The sequence below is a fragment of the Furipterus horrens genome, unplaced genomic scaffold, assembly GCF_987537825.1.
Source record: "Furipterus horrens unplaced genomic scaffold, mFurHor1.1.pri manual_scaffold_17, whole genome shotgun sequence".
In the NCBI taxonomy this organism is placed as follows: domain Eukaryota; kingdom Metazoa; phylum Chordata; class Mammalia; order Chiroptera; family Furipteridae; genus Furipterus; species Furipterus horrens.
This window is the reverse complement of record NW_028327187.1, coordinates 27,641,206-27,655,665: the sequence shown is the minus strand read 5'-3', so window position 1 is coordinate 27,655,665 and position 14,460 is coordinate 27,641,206. Positions and strand designations below refer to the sequence as shown.

The window sequence follows — 14,460 nt, the reverse complement described above, 5'->3', positions numbered from 1 at the left end:
ATGATGAACAAAATATTAATATTTTGTACAATTCATCTCACTTGCCTCATCCTAATCCCACTGTGTTGGATCCCATATTTAGTTACAGTTTTGGTATTTGGTTCATCATGTATTTTTGTGCATTAATTTTGATTAAAAAAATATTTTATTAAGACATTATTCATCTGGGTTACTGAGGTTTTTTTTACATTTTCTTCCTGCATTTTGTGCCTGAGGGAAGTGCCACACTTGTTGCTTCACACTAGCCAAGCCCTGCTCAGGAATCACCTCCTTAAAGAAATCTTCTATGATTCAGTTCCTGGGTGGAAGGGAGCAGAGGGGAAAATTTGGGAAAACTAATAGTATAAACAATAAAATATGATTTAAAATTAAAAAAAGAAATCTTCTTACCATAGGATATTTGTGGTTTCAATTTGTCTTTGTAATAGTTTCTATTCTGATTTAATTTGGTTTAGGTTTTTATTTCAACTCTTAGTAGTAGGATTTGACTTCCTGAATAAAAACAAATTGCTGTTACATGACATTTATTGAAACCTACAGTATTGCTTCATGAAAATCAGGGCTACATATGGGCCACTAGTATTTATGATTGACTAATAATGATTCTATGTGTGCAGAGTCCATGGGAAATTGTATCAAATCTTTCACGTGGCTTTTTAGTGCTGTATCTCCTTTCTTGTGCTTTTCAAAGGCCACTTTGCAGAATACAGTATCATACTTTTTACAAACAAAATTCAGTTTAATGTCTTATAGCACAAAATGATATTTTAAAGCATATTTTGTTTTTTATAAATACATAAACAATGCATGTTCAATGTAGAAAAAAGTGGAAGGCAGGAAAATAACAAAAATGGGGAAAATGCTCACAGGTAGCCTTATTACTCAGACTTAAACCACAGTCAATATTTGGGTATATATGTTCACCTAGTCTCTTTGTTGTGCGTGTGGTTTAAGTTTACATGTTTTTAATAACAATTATATATCATACATACTGTTTTGCAACCTGCTTTTTCTATACAGCAATTACTTGTTGGCATTTTTCAATGTCAAATATTATTCTACAACAAAATGTTACGGCTGCATCGTATTCCATTAAATGGATGCATCATAAATTTATGCAGCCAATTCTTTGTGGTTTTTGGATAGGTAGGCTGTTTGAATTTTTTACTGAACTAATTATATTTTAAATGAATTGTTTTCTACCTTCATTGAGTGCTTGTTCTTTCTTTTTCCCAAGTTTTCTTTCAACTCCAGAAAAGATGGACTTAGGTATGAGGAATGTGAGGCTGATAAAAATCATCTTTATAAGATATACTTTGACACAAATTACATTCTTTCTATATATAGTTTAAGACATTAACTTCATAATAATAGGTTGATTTTTCTTTAATTCTTAAATACTCTTTACTTAATTTTAAATGAGTGAACAATTTCATTTTGGTTTTTCTGCTAAAATAAAATAAATGTTCACCTCTTCTTATTTTAGATTCGAATGCAGGCTCAGGGAAGCTTGTTCCAAGGCAGCATGATTGGCAGCTTCATTGATATATATCAACAAGAAGGTACCAAGGGTCTGTGGAGGGTGAGTACTCTTTTCCTGGTATCGTTCTATGCTCAGTTCCTAGAATTTGCGAAGAATACTTTTTATTTAAAGCCATAAAATTGTGACTTGTCATCTTATACTATGTAAGATTTTTGGTAACCCATACAATAATGTAAGCTCTTCATCACCTACCTATTAAAGGACCAGAACTTATCAGTCAACTTTATTTCCACTTAATGTTTTGGGGTTAATAATACATTATTCCAGTTAGCTATTTAGGTTTGTTCAAATTCACAATGAATTTAGTTCTTCAATATATATATTTCCAGTTTTGTACTAACACAGCAGTGTCTGTTATAAGAGTCTCTGTAGTGCTTGTGTTCTAAAGATGTTGCCTAAAACAACTTTTAAAGACTTTTTTAAAGGTGAAAGATGCACTATAAAATGTTGAGAAAATATATAAATGAGAAAAAATCCAATAAGTCCCCCTAGCCAGATATAATCACTGTTAACATTTTGTCATATTATTTTCAGTCTTCTATCTATACTTTGTTGCTTTGTTGTTGTTCCTATAATGTTTTATCCTACCGTAATTCCTTAAGATTGTAATATTAAATAAAACTACTAGTAGAATATGCAGAGAGAGTAGAATGGGGAATCTATTAATAGACTTTTTAAAAGAAAGCTTTGCTTTTTGCTTTCTTTATAATTTTCTCCCAACTTCTTACTATAAAAATTTCAAACATACATACAGAAAAGTTGAAAGAATAGAACAATGTACACCTACATACTTGGGTTAAATGACTATTAAAGTTTGGCTATATTTGCTTTATCTATGTGCGTATACACACAAACACACATTTTTTTTTGCTAAACTATTTGAAAGGAAGTTGCAGACGTAATGGTATTCCCCTAAGTACTTCATTATGTATCTCACAAGAATAAGGACATTCTCCTACATAATAACAATACCATTATCATACCTAAGAAATTAACAGTCCGTAATACCTAACATCCAGCTCATATTCAAATTTCCTTTATTGATGAGACCAGGCCAGCTTTCTTACAGAATGTTTCATCATATTTCAGCTGTATTTCCTGTGAACTGGAAATTATGTCTACTGGCTTGATTATATTCATGTTAAGAATATTTGGTAACAGAACTTCATAGGTAAAATTGTGTATTTCATGTTGCATCACACCAGTAGGTAGATAATGTTAGTTTATCCCACAGTTAGTGATGCTAAGTTTGATTACTTGGTAAGCTGATACTGTATACTAGATCTCACCATTGTAAAAAATAAGTTGTTTCTCCCTTGGCAATTAGCAGATAGTTTATAGGGTTATATTTAAGCATCATGCATATATCCTATTACCTGATAACTTTTCACCTAGTGGTCTTGGCATTCATTAACGATCCTTGAGGTTTGCCTTTTGGTAATAGCAGGGTGTAGTTTCTCGATTAGTTTAATCTAAAACCATAAAATGGAGCTAGCTAGAATTTTTTCTACAAACTAAGGCTAAAGGAAAAACAGAGATAAATAAATAGAATTGAAGATTTTATCAGGGGAACATAGCTACTTTATTTTTAATTAAATATTTTTGTTGTGGTAAAATACACAAAATAAAATTTACCATCTTAGCCATGTCAAGTTTGGTTGTGTTAAGTACATTTACATAGTTGTACAATCATTCTTCAGAACTCTTTTCATCTTGTAAACCTGGGATTCTGCACCCATTAAATAACTCTATTTCCTCCCTTCCCTCAACCTTATACTTTCTGTCTCTATGAATTTGACTATACTGGATGCCTTATAAGTGGAATTATACTTTTGTCATTTTGTGACTGGCTTATTTCTCTTAACATAATATCCTCCAGGTTCATTCATGTTGTCACATGTGTCAGAATTTCTTTCCTGAGTAATATTCTATTGTGTGTATATATGAGGTCTATCTGAAAAAAGTCCAACCATTGTTAATTTAATAATAGGTTGTACAACATTGATGTACCCTGGCAGCCAAGGTGAGTGGAATGGAATGTGCATGTGTGAACAATGATGACTTCACTGTAGCAGTCAATGAGGGTGGTAGTCAGGCACTGTTGAGTGAGCATGTGTACTGTGTGGCCCATTGCATTCAAATTGGCTGAGTGAGGTTGAGGCTTCTGGACAAAATGGAGGCATAGGTAGACATGTTTTGCCTCCTCACACAACCACAAAGATTATAACTACCTCAAAACAGAAGTAAAACAACCAGAACTGCCAGAAAATCAAACTGTATGGAAATCTGACAACCAAAGACTTAAGCAAGTAATATTTATCTAGACGGGTAGAAGGGGCAGAGATGGGGATCTGGGGTGGAGAAGATGCAGTGTGGTATTGGCAAGGCAGTGGTTGGGAAGGCAGCAGGTGTGGCTGGCCAGCAGAATGAGCAGTTACACGTTATAAAAGCCAGTAGGGACACCTGGGGAGTGATCCCAGGCCCAGGCCCACCGCACAGCTCACTGTTCCAGTGTCAGGAAAAGAAAGCCTCATTGCTTCTGGCTGTGAAAACCAGTGGGGGTTGGGGCAGTTGAAGAAACTGCCAGTGTCTCAGGAGAGTTTATTTAGAGGGCCCACACAGTCCTAGACCATCTGCAAACCCACCCACTCTGGAAACCATCACCAGGGAAACAGCTAGAGGGGTGCCAGTCGCATACGAGAAGCAGGTGAAATGACTGGAAAAGGGACGAGTGCTAAGCAAGAGACATTGTTTCCTCTCTGACCCCGTCCCCACATACAGCACCACAAGGTGGTGAAATGGGTTGCCCAGCACTGAGGAATATCTAAGGCTCCTCACCTTACAACATTAACAGGTGTGACAACTCTACTTAAGACACAGAGGCAAACATGGGGAGGGCTGTCAAGTTGAGAAGGCAGAAAAGAATGGCCCAAAAGAGGGAGCAGATCAAGGCTCCAAAGGGAGAACTAAGTTAGGAGGAGGTAACCAACCTAACAGATGAAGAGCTCAAAATACTGGTGATAACGGTGCTCGGAGAAATGACTGATTATAGCAAATGCATGAGGGAAGAGTGAAGGCTACACTAAGTGAAATGAAGAAAAATCCACATGGAACCAATAGTGAAGAGAAGGAAGCTGGAGTTCAGATCAGTGTATTAGAACATAAGGGAGAAATAAAGTCAACCAGTACAGAATGAAGAAACAAGAATCAATAAAATATGAAGAAAGGCTTAGATACCTCTGTGACAACTTTAAACACACCAACATCTGAATCATAGGAGTGCCAGAAGGTGAAGAGGAAGAACAAGAAATTGAAAACTACCCTGGCTGCTGTGGCTCAGTGGATTGAGCGTTGGCCTGCGAACCAAGTGTCGCTGGTTCGATTCCCTGTCAGGACACATAACTAGGTTGCACGTCAGGTCCCCAGTTGGGGGCATGAGTGAGAGGCAACCACACAGTGATGTTTCTCTCCCTCTCTTTCTCCTTTCCCCTCTGTCTAAAAATAAATAAATAAATAAATAGCATTTAAAAGAAAAGAAAAGAAATTGAAAACTTATTTGGAAAAATGAAAGAAAACTTCCCTAATTTGGTGAAGGAAATAAACATACAATCCAGGAAGCACAGAATCCCCAACAAGTTGGACCCAAAGAGGACCACACCAGGACATATCATCATTGAAATGCCAAAGCTTCAGGATAAAGAGAGAATCTTAAAAGCAGCAGGAGAGAAGCAGGGAGTTACCTACAAAGGAGTTCCCATCAGACTATCAGCTGGTTTGTCAAAAGAAACGTTGCAGCCAAGAAGAGACTGTCAAGAAGTATTCAAAGTGATGAAAAGCAAGGACCTACAACCAAGACTATTCTATCCAGCAAAGCTATCATTTAGAATGGAAGGGCAGATGAAGTGCTTCCATGACAAGGTAAAGCTAAAGGAGTTCATAATCACCAAGGCATTATTACATGAAATCTTAAAGGGACTTACTTAAGAAAAAGAAGATCAAAACTATGAACATTAAAATGACAACAAACTCACAACTATCAACAAATGAATCTGAAGAACAAAAACAAAAAAAGCTAAGTATACAACTAGAATAGGAACAGAAGCATCGATATGGAGATCATATGGAAGGTTATCAGTGGGGTGGGTGAAGGGAGAGAATGGGGGAAATGGTGCAGGGATTAAGAAGCATAACTGGTGAGTACAAAGTAGTCAGGGGGGATGTTAAGAATAGTATAGGAAATAGAGAACCCAAAGAGCTTACATGCATGGCCCATGGACATGAACTAAGGGGGCGGATAGTGCTAGAGGGAATTGGGCTACCAGGCAGAGGAGGACAAGGAAAAAATTGGGGCAAATGTAATAGCATAATCAATAAAGTATACTTAAACCAAAATGACTGAGTAAAGCAATAAATTTGCGTTAAATTTTGAGTTGAACTTGAACATTTCTCCATGGAAACTGTTTGGATGATTCAGAAGTCTGCAATTATGGGCAATGGTTGATTGGCAGCTTCATCACAACAATGCTTCTGCTCATACATCACGTCTGGTACAGTTTTTTTTTTGTGAAACATCGTATCACCCAGGTGCTTCAGCCACTCTACGGTCCGGATTTGGTGCCCTTCAACTTCTGGCTTTTCCCAAAACTAAAATCACCTTTGAAAGGGAAGTGATTTCAGACTGTCAATGAGATTCAGGAAAATACGACGGGACAGCTGATGGCGATTGGGAGAACTGTGTGAAGTCCCAAGGTGCATATTTTGAAGGGGACTGAGGCGTCATTGTCCTAATGTGCAATGTTTCTTGAATCTTGTATCTTGTATCTTCTATCTTCTTCAATAAATGTCTCTTTTTCATATTACATGGCTGGATACCTTCTGGACAGACTACACACACACACACACGCACACACGTATATATATACCGCATTTTGTTTGGTCATCTGTTAACAGACATTTAGGTTATTTCAGTATCTTGGCTCTTATGAATGATGCTCCTATGAACATGGGTATGTGAAGACTAATTTCAATTCTTCTATGAATATACCCAAAAGTAGGATTGCTGGATTGTATTACAATTCTATATTTAATTTTTTTAGGAGTTTTATGTTTAATTCTGTTGTTTAATTTATGATCCAGGCTACTTACATCACCCAGGCATGTAAAGAAGTGAAGTACATTGTGTTATATATTCTTTTGACACAAACATGTTATTTGCATATTAAAACAGAATTATTGTTTCATTTCAACAAGGAAATATGTTTAAATTTTTCTTCACAGACATGATCCTCTTTGTGTTTTATTTTCCTGCTTTGATTGTAATATGTGTACTGGAAACATTTCACTTTCTTCCTAACTCCACTGGGAGAAATAATGGCATGAGTATAATAATAAAGTGTAACTGGCACTAATGTCAGATTTGGAGAGAAAATAGAGGGCTGGGGACTTTGGTAACTGGAGAGCACCTGCTCTGCTCATTGTTTCCATGTGTGATGTAAGTTCATTGTGACCAAATTTTCTGGTCTTGCAAGAGAAGCTGGAAATCTGCATTTCTATGTGAAGTGTCCTGGTTTTTTATATGTTGATAGTTTATTCAGTCTTATAGAAACACTGTTTGAACAAACAAAACATGTCTGTGGTCTGCATTCAGCCCAGAGCTCCAGTTTGGGGGCTTACTGTTCACCAAAGCAGTCTTCCGTAAAGTTTATCTTCTAACAGACTAGAGCAGATGGAAGGGTCCAAGAGGAAGGCACTGTTGGGTCAATCAGCCAAATCAGCATTACTTCCACTGAATACATTGAGTTAGGGATATTGATATGACTGAATAATATAACTAGTCTCCCAGAAAGCAGTATGTTATTTTCAATTTTAAACATTTAAACACAATTTATTTTTAAAAGGAAAACATTCACTGTGATTTCTTTAAATATAGAAAGACATAAAAATGAAAATTAACTGGTCTGTTATCCTAATTCCAGATGAAGAAAAATATTTTGGTGTGCTTCTCTCTAACCCTTTACAAAAATTTGGTGTGTGTGTATACCTTTTTCCCTAAGTTAGAATAATACTGTATGTAATTTTATGTCTTTCCTTCTTTAAGGTTATTTCATAAGTATTTTCTGTGTCAGTATTCTTCAAAAACATTACTTTTAATGTTCTAGCATCTCTGTATTTCCATGTTAGCTGTAATAGGAGTATTATGCTAGTGAGCGAAATGCTGGTAGTATTACCACAGGTGGACTTGGCCTTCTTCCTAGCTGCCTCATACCTTTGCTATCATCCTAGTGCGTTCTTTATGCATATCCTAAAATTCTGTGAATTAAACTTGGAAGCTTTTTTCCTCCTACTGACTTTTTCTTTATTTTACTATTTATAACACCTTTATTGAGATAATTCACATACCATTAAATTTACCACCTTAAAGTGTACCTGATGGTTTTCAATAATTCACAGACTTGTTCCAGTATTAGATATTGATTTGGAAGAGTGACCTCTGTACTTCAGACGTGGATTTTTCTGTCACTTTTTAACTCGCAACCTATTTTGCACACTTTTAGACTTATGTCACACAACCTGTGTATTTTCTTCGTGTCTAATGTCACTTATATTTTGTAGGGTGTTGTTCCAACTGCTCAGCGGGCTGCTATCGTTGTGGGAGTAGAGCTACCAGTCTATGATATTACAAAGAAGCACCTAATATTGTCAGGGATGATGGGAGACACAATTTTAACACATTTTGTGTAAGTATGATAGGTTGTGTTCATCCCATTTTTCCAGTATTTGGGGCACAAAAAAGCATCTTTCAATGAGATCCTCTTGTAGAATTGATACCTTTTTTACATCCCAGATGCTATGGACACTTAGGTACTTAGAGGCAGGGTCTACTACAGCAGCCTATCAGATGTCTGTTGGGTTTGCATTTGTTCATACACAGCGCCTATATCTGTTATTTGCTTTGGTTTATTTTGGAACAGAAAGCAAGCTTCTCAGTGAGTTTCAGAAAAAAGGTACAGTTTAATAGGGCCTCTGAAACAAAACCCTAGTTTTGAGCTGAAGACTGTTGCCGTGTCATCCTACATTTTCTTCATCTCGCAACTTGTATATATTTTACTACTTAAATGCATTTGGCATATGATCCTATGTTTTGAAAAATTTACTTAACTAATATATGATGTGTGACAGTTCCTGCTTAGGGATCTTGCTAGACTTATAAACTGGCCCCCTTTAAGAAAACAAGATGTCCAAGTTTCAGATTGAGAAGTGAAGGGGCAACTTTTAAATGATGTCTCTTTAGAAAATATTTTCTTTCTCTTTAGATTATAATAAAAGGGCAAGTGCCAGGTTTTATCTGATGAGTCTGACTCATTGTACATTTAAGTGTGACCTAATTTCTGTTTAGTGGGGCATTCTATCTTCTTTTTTTTTTAATCTTCTATCATCTGACTGTTCATCTCTCCCTCCCCTCTAACCCTTGGCAACCACTGGTAGTTTTAATATTTTTATTTTTTATTTTATTTATTTGTTTTTAGAGATGGAGGAAAGGAGAAAGAGAGGGAGAGAAACATCAATGTGTGGTTGCCTCTCACACACCCCCAACTGGGGACCTGGTGTGCAATGTAGGCATGTGCCCTGACTGGGAATTGAACCAGCGACACTTGGTTTGCAGGCCAACACTTAATCCACTGAGCCACAGCAACCAGGGCTTGCAGTCTCTGTTCTTATAGTTTTTATTTTTAGTTCCAGCTTTACATGCGGCTTGGCTGGGGCTCTGGCTTCTAATCCAGTTGATGTGGTTCGAACTCGCATGATGAACCAGAGGGCAATCGTGGGACATGTGGACCTCTACAAGGGTACTTTGGATGGTATTTTAAAGGTATGCATATTGTGGGCTTAGATTGCATTTTTAATCTCTGATGTCCCAGACCTTTTTACAAGCCTTATTCTTAATTGCTACATATAATTCTGAAGATGGAAGAATCATTATGTATATTTTATAGGCTCTCAGAGTAATTTCCAGGTAGAAAAGCTGTGCCCTTGGCAATTTGCTGATGCACAGCGGTCCTTAATATTATTATTCTGATTTAAGCACTTGTGACTGTAAGATACTTTTATTAAAAGCACGATGTAGAATTGATATAAAGGACTTAACATATCCCACATTTGCCCACTTCAAATAAAACAGAGTCCCTGTGATAGGTACTCAATTTTAGTTCAGCATTGGACTACTGTTCACACTTTGCTTTGAAAGTTTCTCCTATGTTGTTCTTGTAGAAAGCTGAATATTGTAAATGAATTATGTATTATACAATCACTGGTGATAATACTTCTACAGAAAACAAATTCGAGACAAAATTTTGATGTTGCCATATGGTTTTTCTGTGGTTCAGTTTAGTGTAACAACTTTATTATATATCAAGCACAAAGAAATTATAGCATACTACAGGTGTACAAACGGATAATTAACACAGTTGGTAACTGATAACCTCAGAGATCTATGGGAGGAAATTTTAGTCCAATTTGGAAGTTTGGGATAGGCTCCCTGTAGATGGTGACATGTTGAATAATAATAACTCATATGTTGAGTGCTTTACTATGCATCAGGAACTATCCTAATGAGACCTTACATATTATTTTAGTGGTGACCATGTGTGACATTCATTGACAGTGGCATCACAGGAAGAGGATGTGGGAGACATTACACTTTTGGACACTTAGTTTGAGGTTCATGAGGAACATACAGTGGATATATTTGGATATATTAGTCTTCACTCAGGATAGTTCAGGGGTGTAGCTGAGAGCCTTGGGAATCCTTGGTGTACAGATGTTACATAACTGTGGAGGGGGAGACCAAGGTGAACAGGTAGAGGAATTAACAACTTTTTGCCTTCCTAACACACTGGAGTTTTATAAAATTTGTTCCATTAATAGTGATTCACAGAGGCAGTGATTCTTGGACTCTGGGGAGTGGAGTTTGGCAAAAGCCCCCCTTGCTGTTCCTCCCATGCTCACCCTTCCACTTGACAATCACTGATACAGAGAGAAGAGTAGGTTCAAGGAAACAGCTCTTGAGGAAATACTGATTGTTAAGGGTTTGACGGACGAGGAACCCAGGAAAGACACCAAAAGAACAGTTCAAAAGTTATGAGGAAACTTAGAAGAGAATAGTGTCATGGACGCCAAAGGTGTAAAGAGTTTCAAGAAGGGGTGAGTAATTATTTAATGTCAGATGGAATAGAGAGATCCAGTATAAGGACTGCAAAGTATCTCTTAGATAAAATTTCTAGAAGAGGTTTACTGGATTGGTGTTTGCAAAAGCCAGACTGCTGTGCATTGAGGAATGTGTTTAATCATTCATTTATTCAATACACAAGTGTTTAAGTGTCTTTATGTGCCAGACACTTTCCTAGGTTGGTGAAAAAAAAAGTACGGCCTTTTATGACAGTATAATTGTAATAGGAAGAGAGAGATAAATGCCTAGGAAGTGAGGATAAGTAGACAAGTGTAAAATACTCTTTCAGGAAGGTTGGCCAAGAGGAACTAAAGGAAAAATAATATAGTAATAGCTATCATTTATTGAATGCTTATTTTTTTAAGTATATTTTATTCATTATGCTGTTACAGTAGTCCCAATTTTCCCCCTTTGACCTGCTCTGCCCAGTACCCCCCTTCCCTCCAGCAATCCCCCCCTTAGTTCATGTCCATGGGTCATGCGTGTGTATAATGTATCTGTCAGCTTCACTAGAGTATACACTTCATGAGGGCAGGGACTGTATAAGTTATCTTTTGCTGTATAACAAATTACTCCAAAACTCAGTGCTTTAAAACAACAAATATTTATTATCTCACATCACATATTCTATTGGTCAGGGATTCAGAAGCAGCTGAACTGAGGGATTTTAACTTAGACTCTCATAAGGTTGTTGTCCAAATGTCAGCTAGTGCTTCAGTCATCTGATGGCTTGACTGGGCCTGGGATATCTGCTTCAAAGATCATTCATATGGCTGTTAGCAGGAAGCCTATCTTCCTCCCTGGTTGTTGGCAAGAGGCCTTAGTTTCTCACCATGTGGGTCTCTCTTCGTGACATGGAAGCTGACTTCCTCCAGAGTGAATGATCCAAGAGAGAACAGGGCAGAAGCCTTACATATATATAAAACATCTTTTATAGCAAAGCGTTGGAGGTGATATGTGTTCGCTATTGGCAACACAGGCCAATCCTGATATATGTGGGAGGGCCTGCACAGGGTATGAATAACTGGAGGTGGCTTCCTTTGGGGACCACACTGGAAGCTCTCTACCACAGATACTTTTTCTTTCTTGTTTACTAGTATTATCTTAGCATCAAGAATACCTTGCATATAGTAGGTGCTTAATAAATATTTGTTGATTGAATGGGTGGGTGTACTTAGACTACTAATGAATTCAAATGTGTGTCTTCACAAAAAAAAAAAAAAAAAAAAGACCATTCATGGAGCCATGAGTTGTTGGAGAGGGGCTTGGAAGATGAGTACTAAAATACAAGTAATTGTCAGATGTAAAGAGTAAAGGGAATTCACTCTGTTTTTTATTATATCTTTCTCTCAGATGTGGAAACACGAGGGCTTTTTTGCACTCTATAAAGGATTTTGGCCAAACTGGCTTCGACTTGGACCCTGGAACATCATTGTATCCTTTCAGAAAATGAAAATGAAAGCAAATGATTCAGGCTCCCAGGTAACTCTAGGTTATAGGAAGGAAAATTTGATTCTTGAAGCCTTTAGGCAATTAAGAAACTCAACCATACTAACGGTGATCATTGAGGATGGAATTGAGAAATTACTTTCAGTAGGAGTCTAATACAAATTGAACGGACTAGAAGAGACATGACAAAGTTTCCTCTTTACAAAAAATAAAGCACTATCCATAACAGCCAAATCTGGAAGGTGCTATGAAGTTTTTGGAAACCCTACTGGGAGATGTCCACAGAAAAGACCATGCCAAATAGGTCCACATTTCCTATCCCCTACCTATAGGACCCAAGCAGCTGGGGGAATTGTAAGACAGAAAACATCGATAGAATGAAAGGATCCAGGCCGAGTAGGGCTATTTCCTCAGGGTAAATCTCCTTCCTTTAGCTGTGTTTGAGTGCCTTCTACATGCAGAGCCATGAATTGAATCCTGAGTGCGGTGTCGTGTGTATAGTGGTGAGCATTGCAGGGCTCAGCAGTAATTTCCTGCACTTGTGGAGTCTATAGGTTGAGGGAGATAGTATCTTTCTCCCTCCCTGGGATTGCTCTGATCACCTAATGTTTGTAACAATCATCCTAGCACTGAATTATATGTGGTCATTGATATTTTTGGTTGTGTGTGTGTGTGTGGTTTGCCCCTGAAGAATATAAGTATGTTAGAGTTTAATTGGTTTATATTGCTAAATGCCAGTGATGATAATGGGAACATGATGGGCACTCAGTACATGCTTAATTTGTCAGGTATTATTTTTTAAGAAGACTTAAGCAAGTGCAACTTAGAATAGCACAGTATAAGTACCTAATTTAAGAATGCAGTGCACAAATTTAGAACTGATTTGGTTTTCAGTGTTATCTCAGTGATCTTCCATGACTTAATCTTCAGTTTTTTATCACATATGAGCAGCTCAAGAGGCTTCAGATCTGAGGACTGAATTATATGTGAGCCAAGCCCTGCCAACCTTTCTACTCTTTTCTCTGTTTCCTTGTTCAAATGTATTTTGTCAAAGTTATAAGTGTTTACTGAACCGCTGGTCTCCCAAGGGCCTCCTGATGGAAGAACAATAGGATGGTTCAAAATTGTTCAATTGTTTGTGTGACCATGTTAACTTCCCTGAGAGGAAATGTTAACATTGAGATTCTGGCCCCTGATTGGTATCTTCTGTGAAGATGGATACTGATGGGTGACATTGAAAATGGCCTTCTTTTCAAATGTGGGTTAAATGTAGTTGCTTAGCCCCAGACTTGGACTATAGCAGAAGGCATAGGCCAGGGCAGTTATTGCTATGTATGTTACAGACCTCGGTTCTCATTAAACTATTTATTGGAAGAATCACTGTGGCTTTGTCTTCATTTAGTATTTCCTCATTTGCCAACTCTTTAGATGTTACATTCTCTAGAAAGTGACAAAGAGAAGGTGACTATGAAATTAGTCTGGACTCTTCCAGCACATTTATGGGAACAAACTAAGTACGACTAAGTGCATTGTTCTTTCTCACTGTCATTCGTTGTCATAATGGCACTCACTTGCAAACATTAGGTTAGTGGCCCTTTCCTAGGCATAAATTTTTTTAAAAAGTAACTCATTTGGAAGTTTCTACAGACAAATGCTTTAGAAAAAAAGACTTTATTTATTTTTAGAGAGAGGGGAAGAGAGGAAGAGAAACATCAACATGTTGTTTCCTCTCACACACCCCCAATGGAGGACCTGGCTCACAAGCCAGGCATGTGCCCTGACTGGGAATTGAACCAGCAACCCTTTGGTTCTCAGGCCTGCACTCAATCCACTGAGCCATACCAGTCAGGGCTAAAATGCTTTAAAAAGGCTTCAGATAGAACCCTGTGTATAGGTTTTTAATTGTCTTACATGCAAAAATTCTGCCTACTTTCTTGTACTAGAAGAGTGCTGAGCACATTGTTAGCACACAGATATTTGTGGAATGAGTAGTTTAGTTTCTTCGTCTTTATCCATTTATTATTTATTAAAAAAAACAATATGTTTCTATTATGCCTTCCTTACATGCTGAGAATATAAAAATAAGTTAAGACAATCTCTGTTTCCAAGCTCACATTATAGTAGGAGAAACAATGTAAGTAGATAATTACAGTAGGTACTAAGTACTATGTGAAAGATAAACAAAGTTCTGCAGAAGCACAGAGGAGGAAATGCCCAGTTCCCTGGGGGATTGGCCAAAGGC

General features: G+C 37.3%; 1 protein-coding gene across 3 annotated transcripts in view; it reads left to right on the top strand.

The window, feature by feature from the left end:
* SLC25A14 (solute carrier family 25 member 14) overlaps positions 1 to 13,595 on the top strand; it is a 28,818-nt gene extending 15,223 nt beyond the window's left edge. For all 3 annotated transcript variants that reach the window (XM_090263944.1, XM_090263945.1, XM_090263946.1), the window contains exons 7-11: positions 1,487 to 1,582; positions 8,156 to 8,280; positions 9,278 to 9,413; positions 12,123 to 12,203; positions 13,149 to 13,595. In XM_090263944.1, coding sequence (XP_090120070.1) covers positions 1,487 to 1,582; positions 8,156 to 8,280; positions 9,278 to 9,413; positions 12,123 to 12,203; positions 13,149 to 13,190 — 480 coding nt within the window. In that variant the 3' untranslated portion in view covers positions 13,191 to 13,595. The remainder of the gene's footprint in view (positions 1 to 1,486; positions 1,583 to 8,155; positions 8,281 to 9,277; positions 9,414 to 12,122; positions 12,204 to 13,148) is intronic.
* The last annotated feature ends 865 nt before the right edge of the window (positions 13,596 to 14,460 follow it).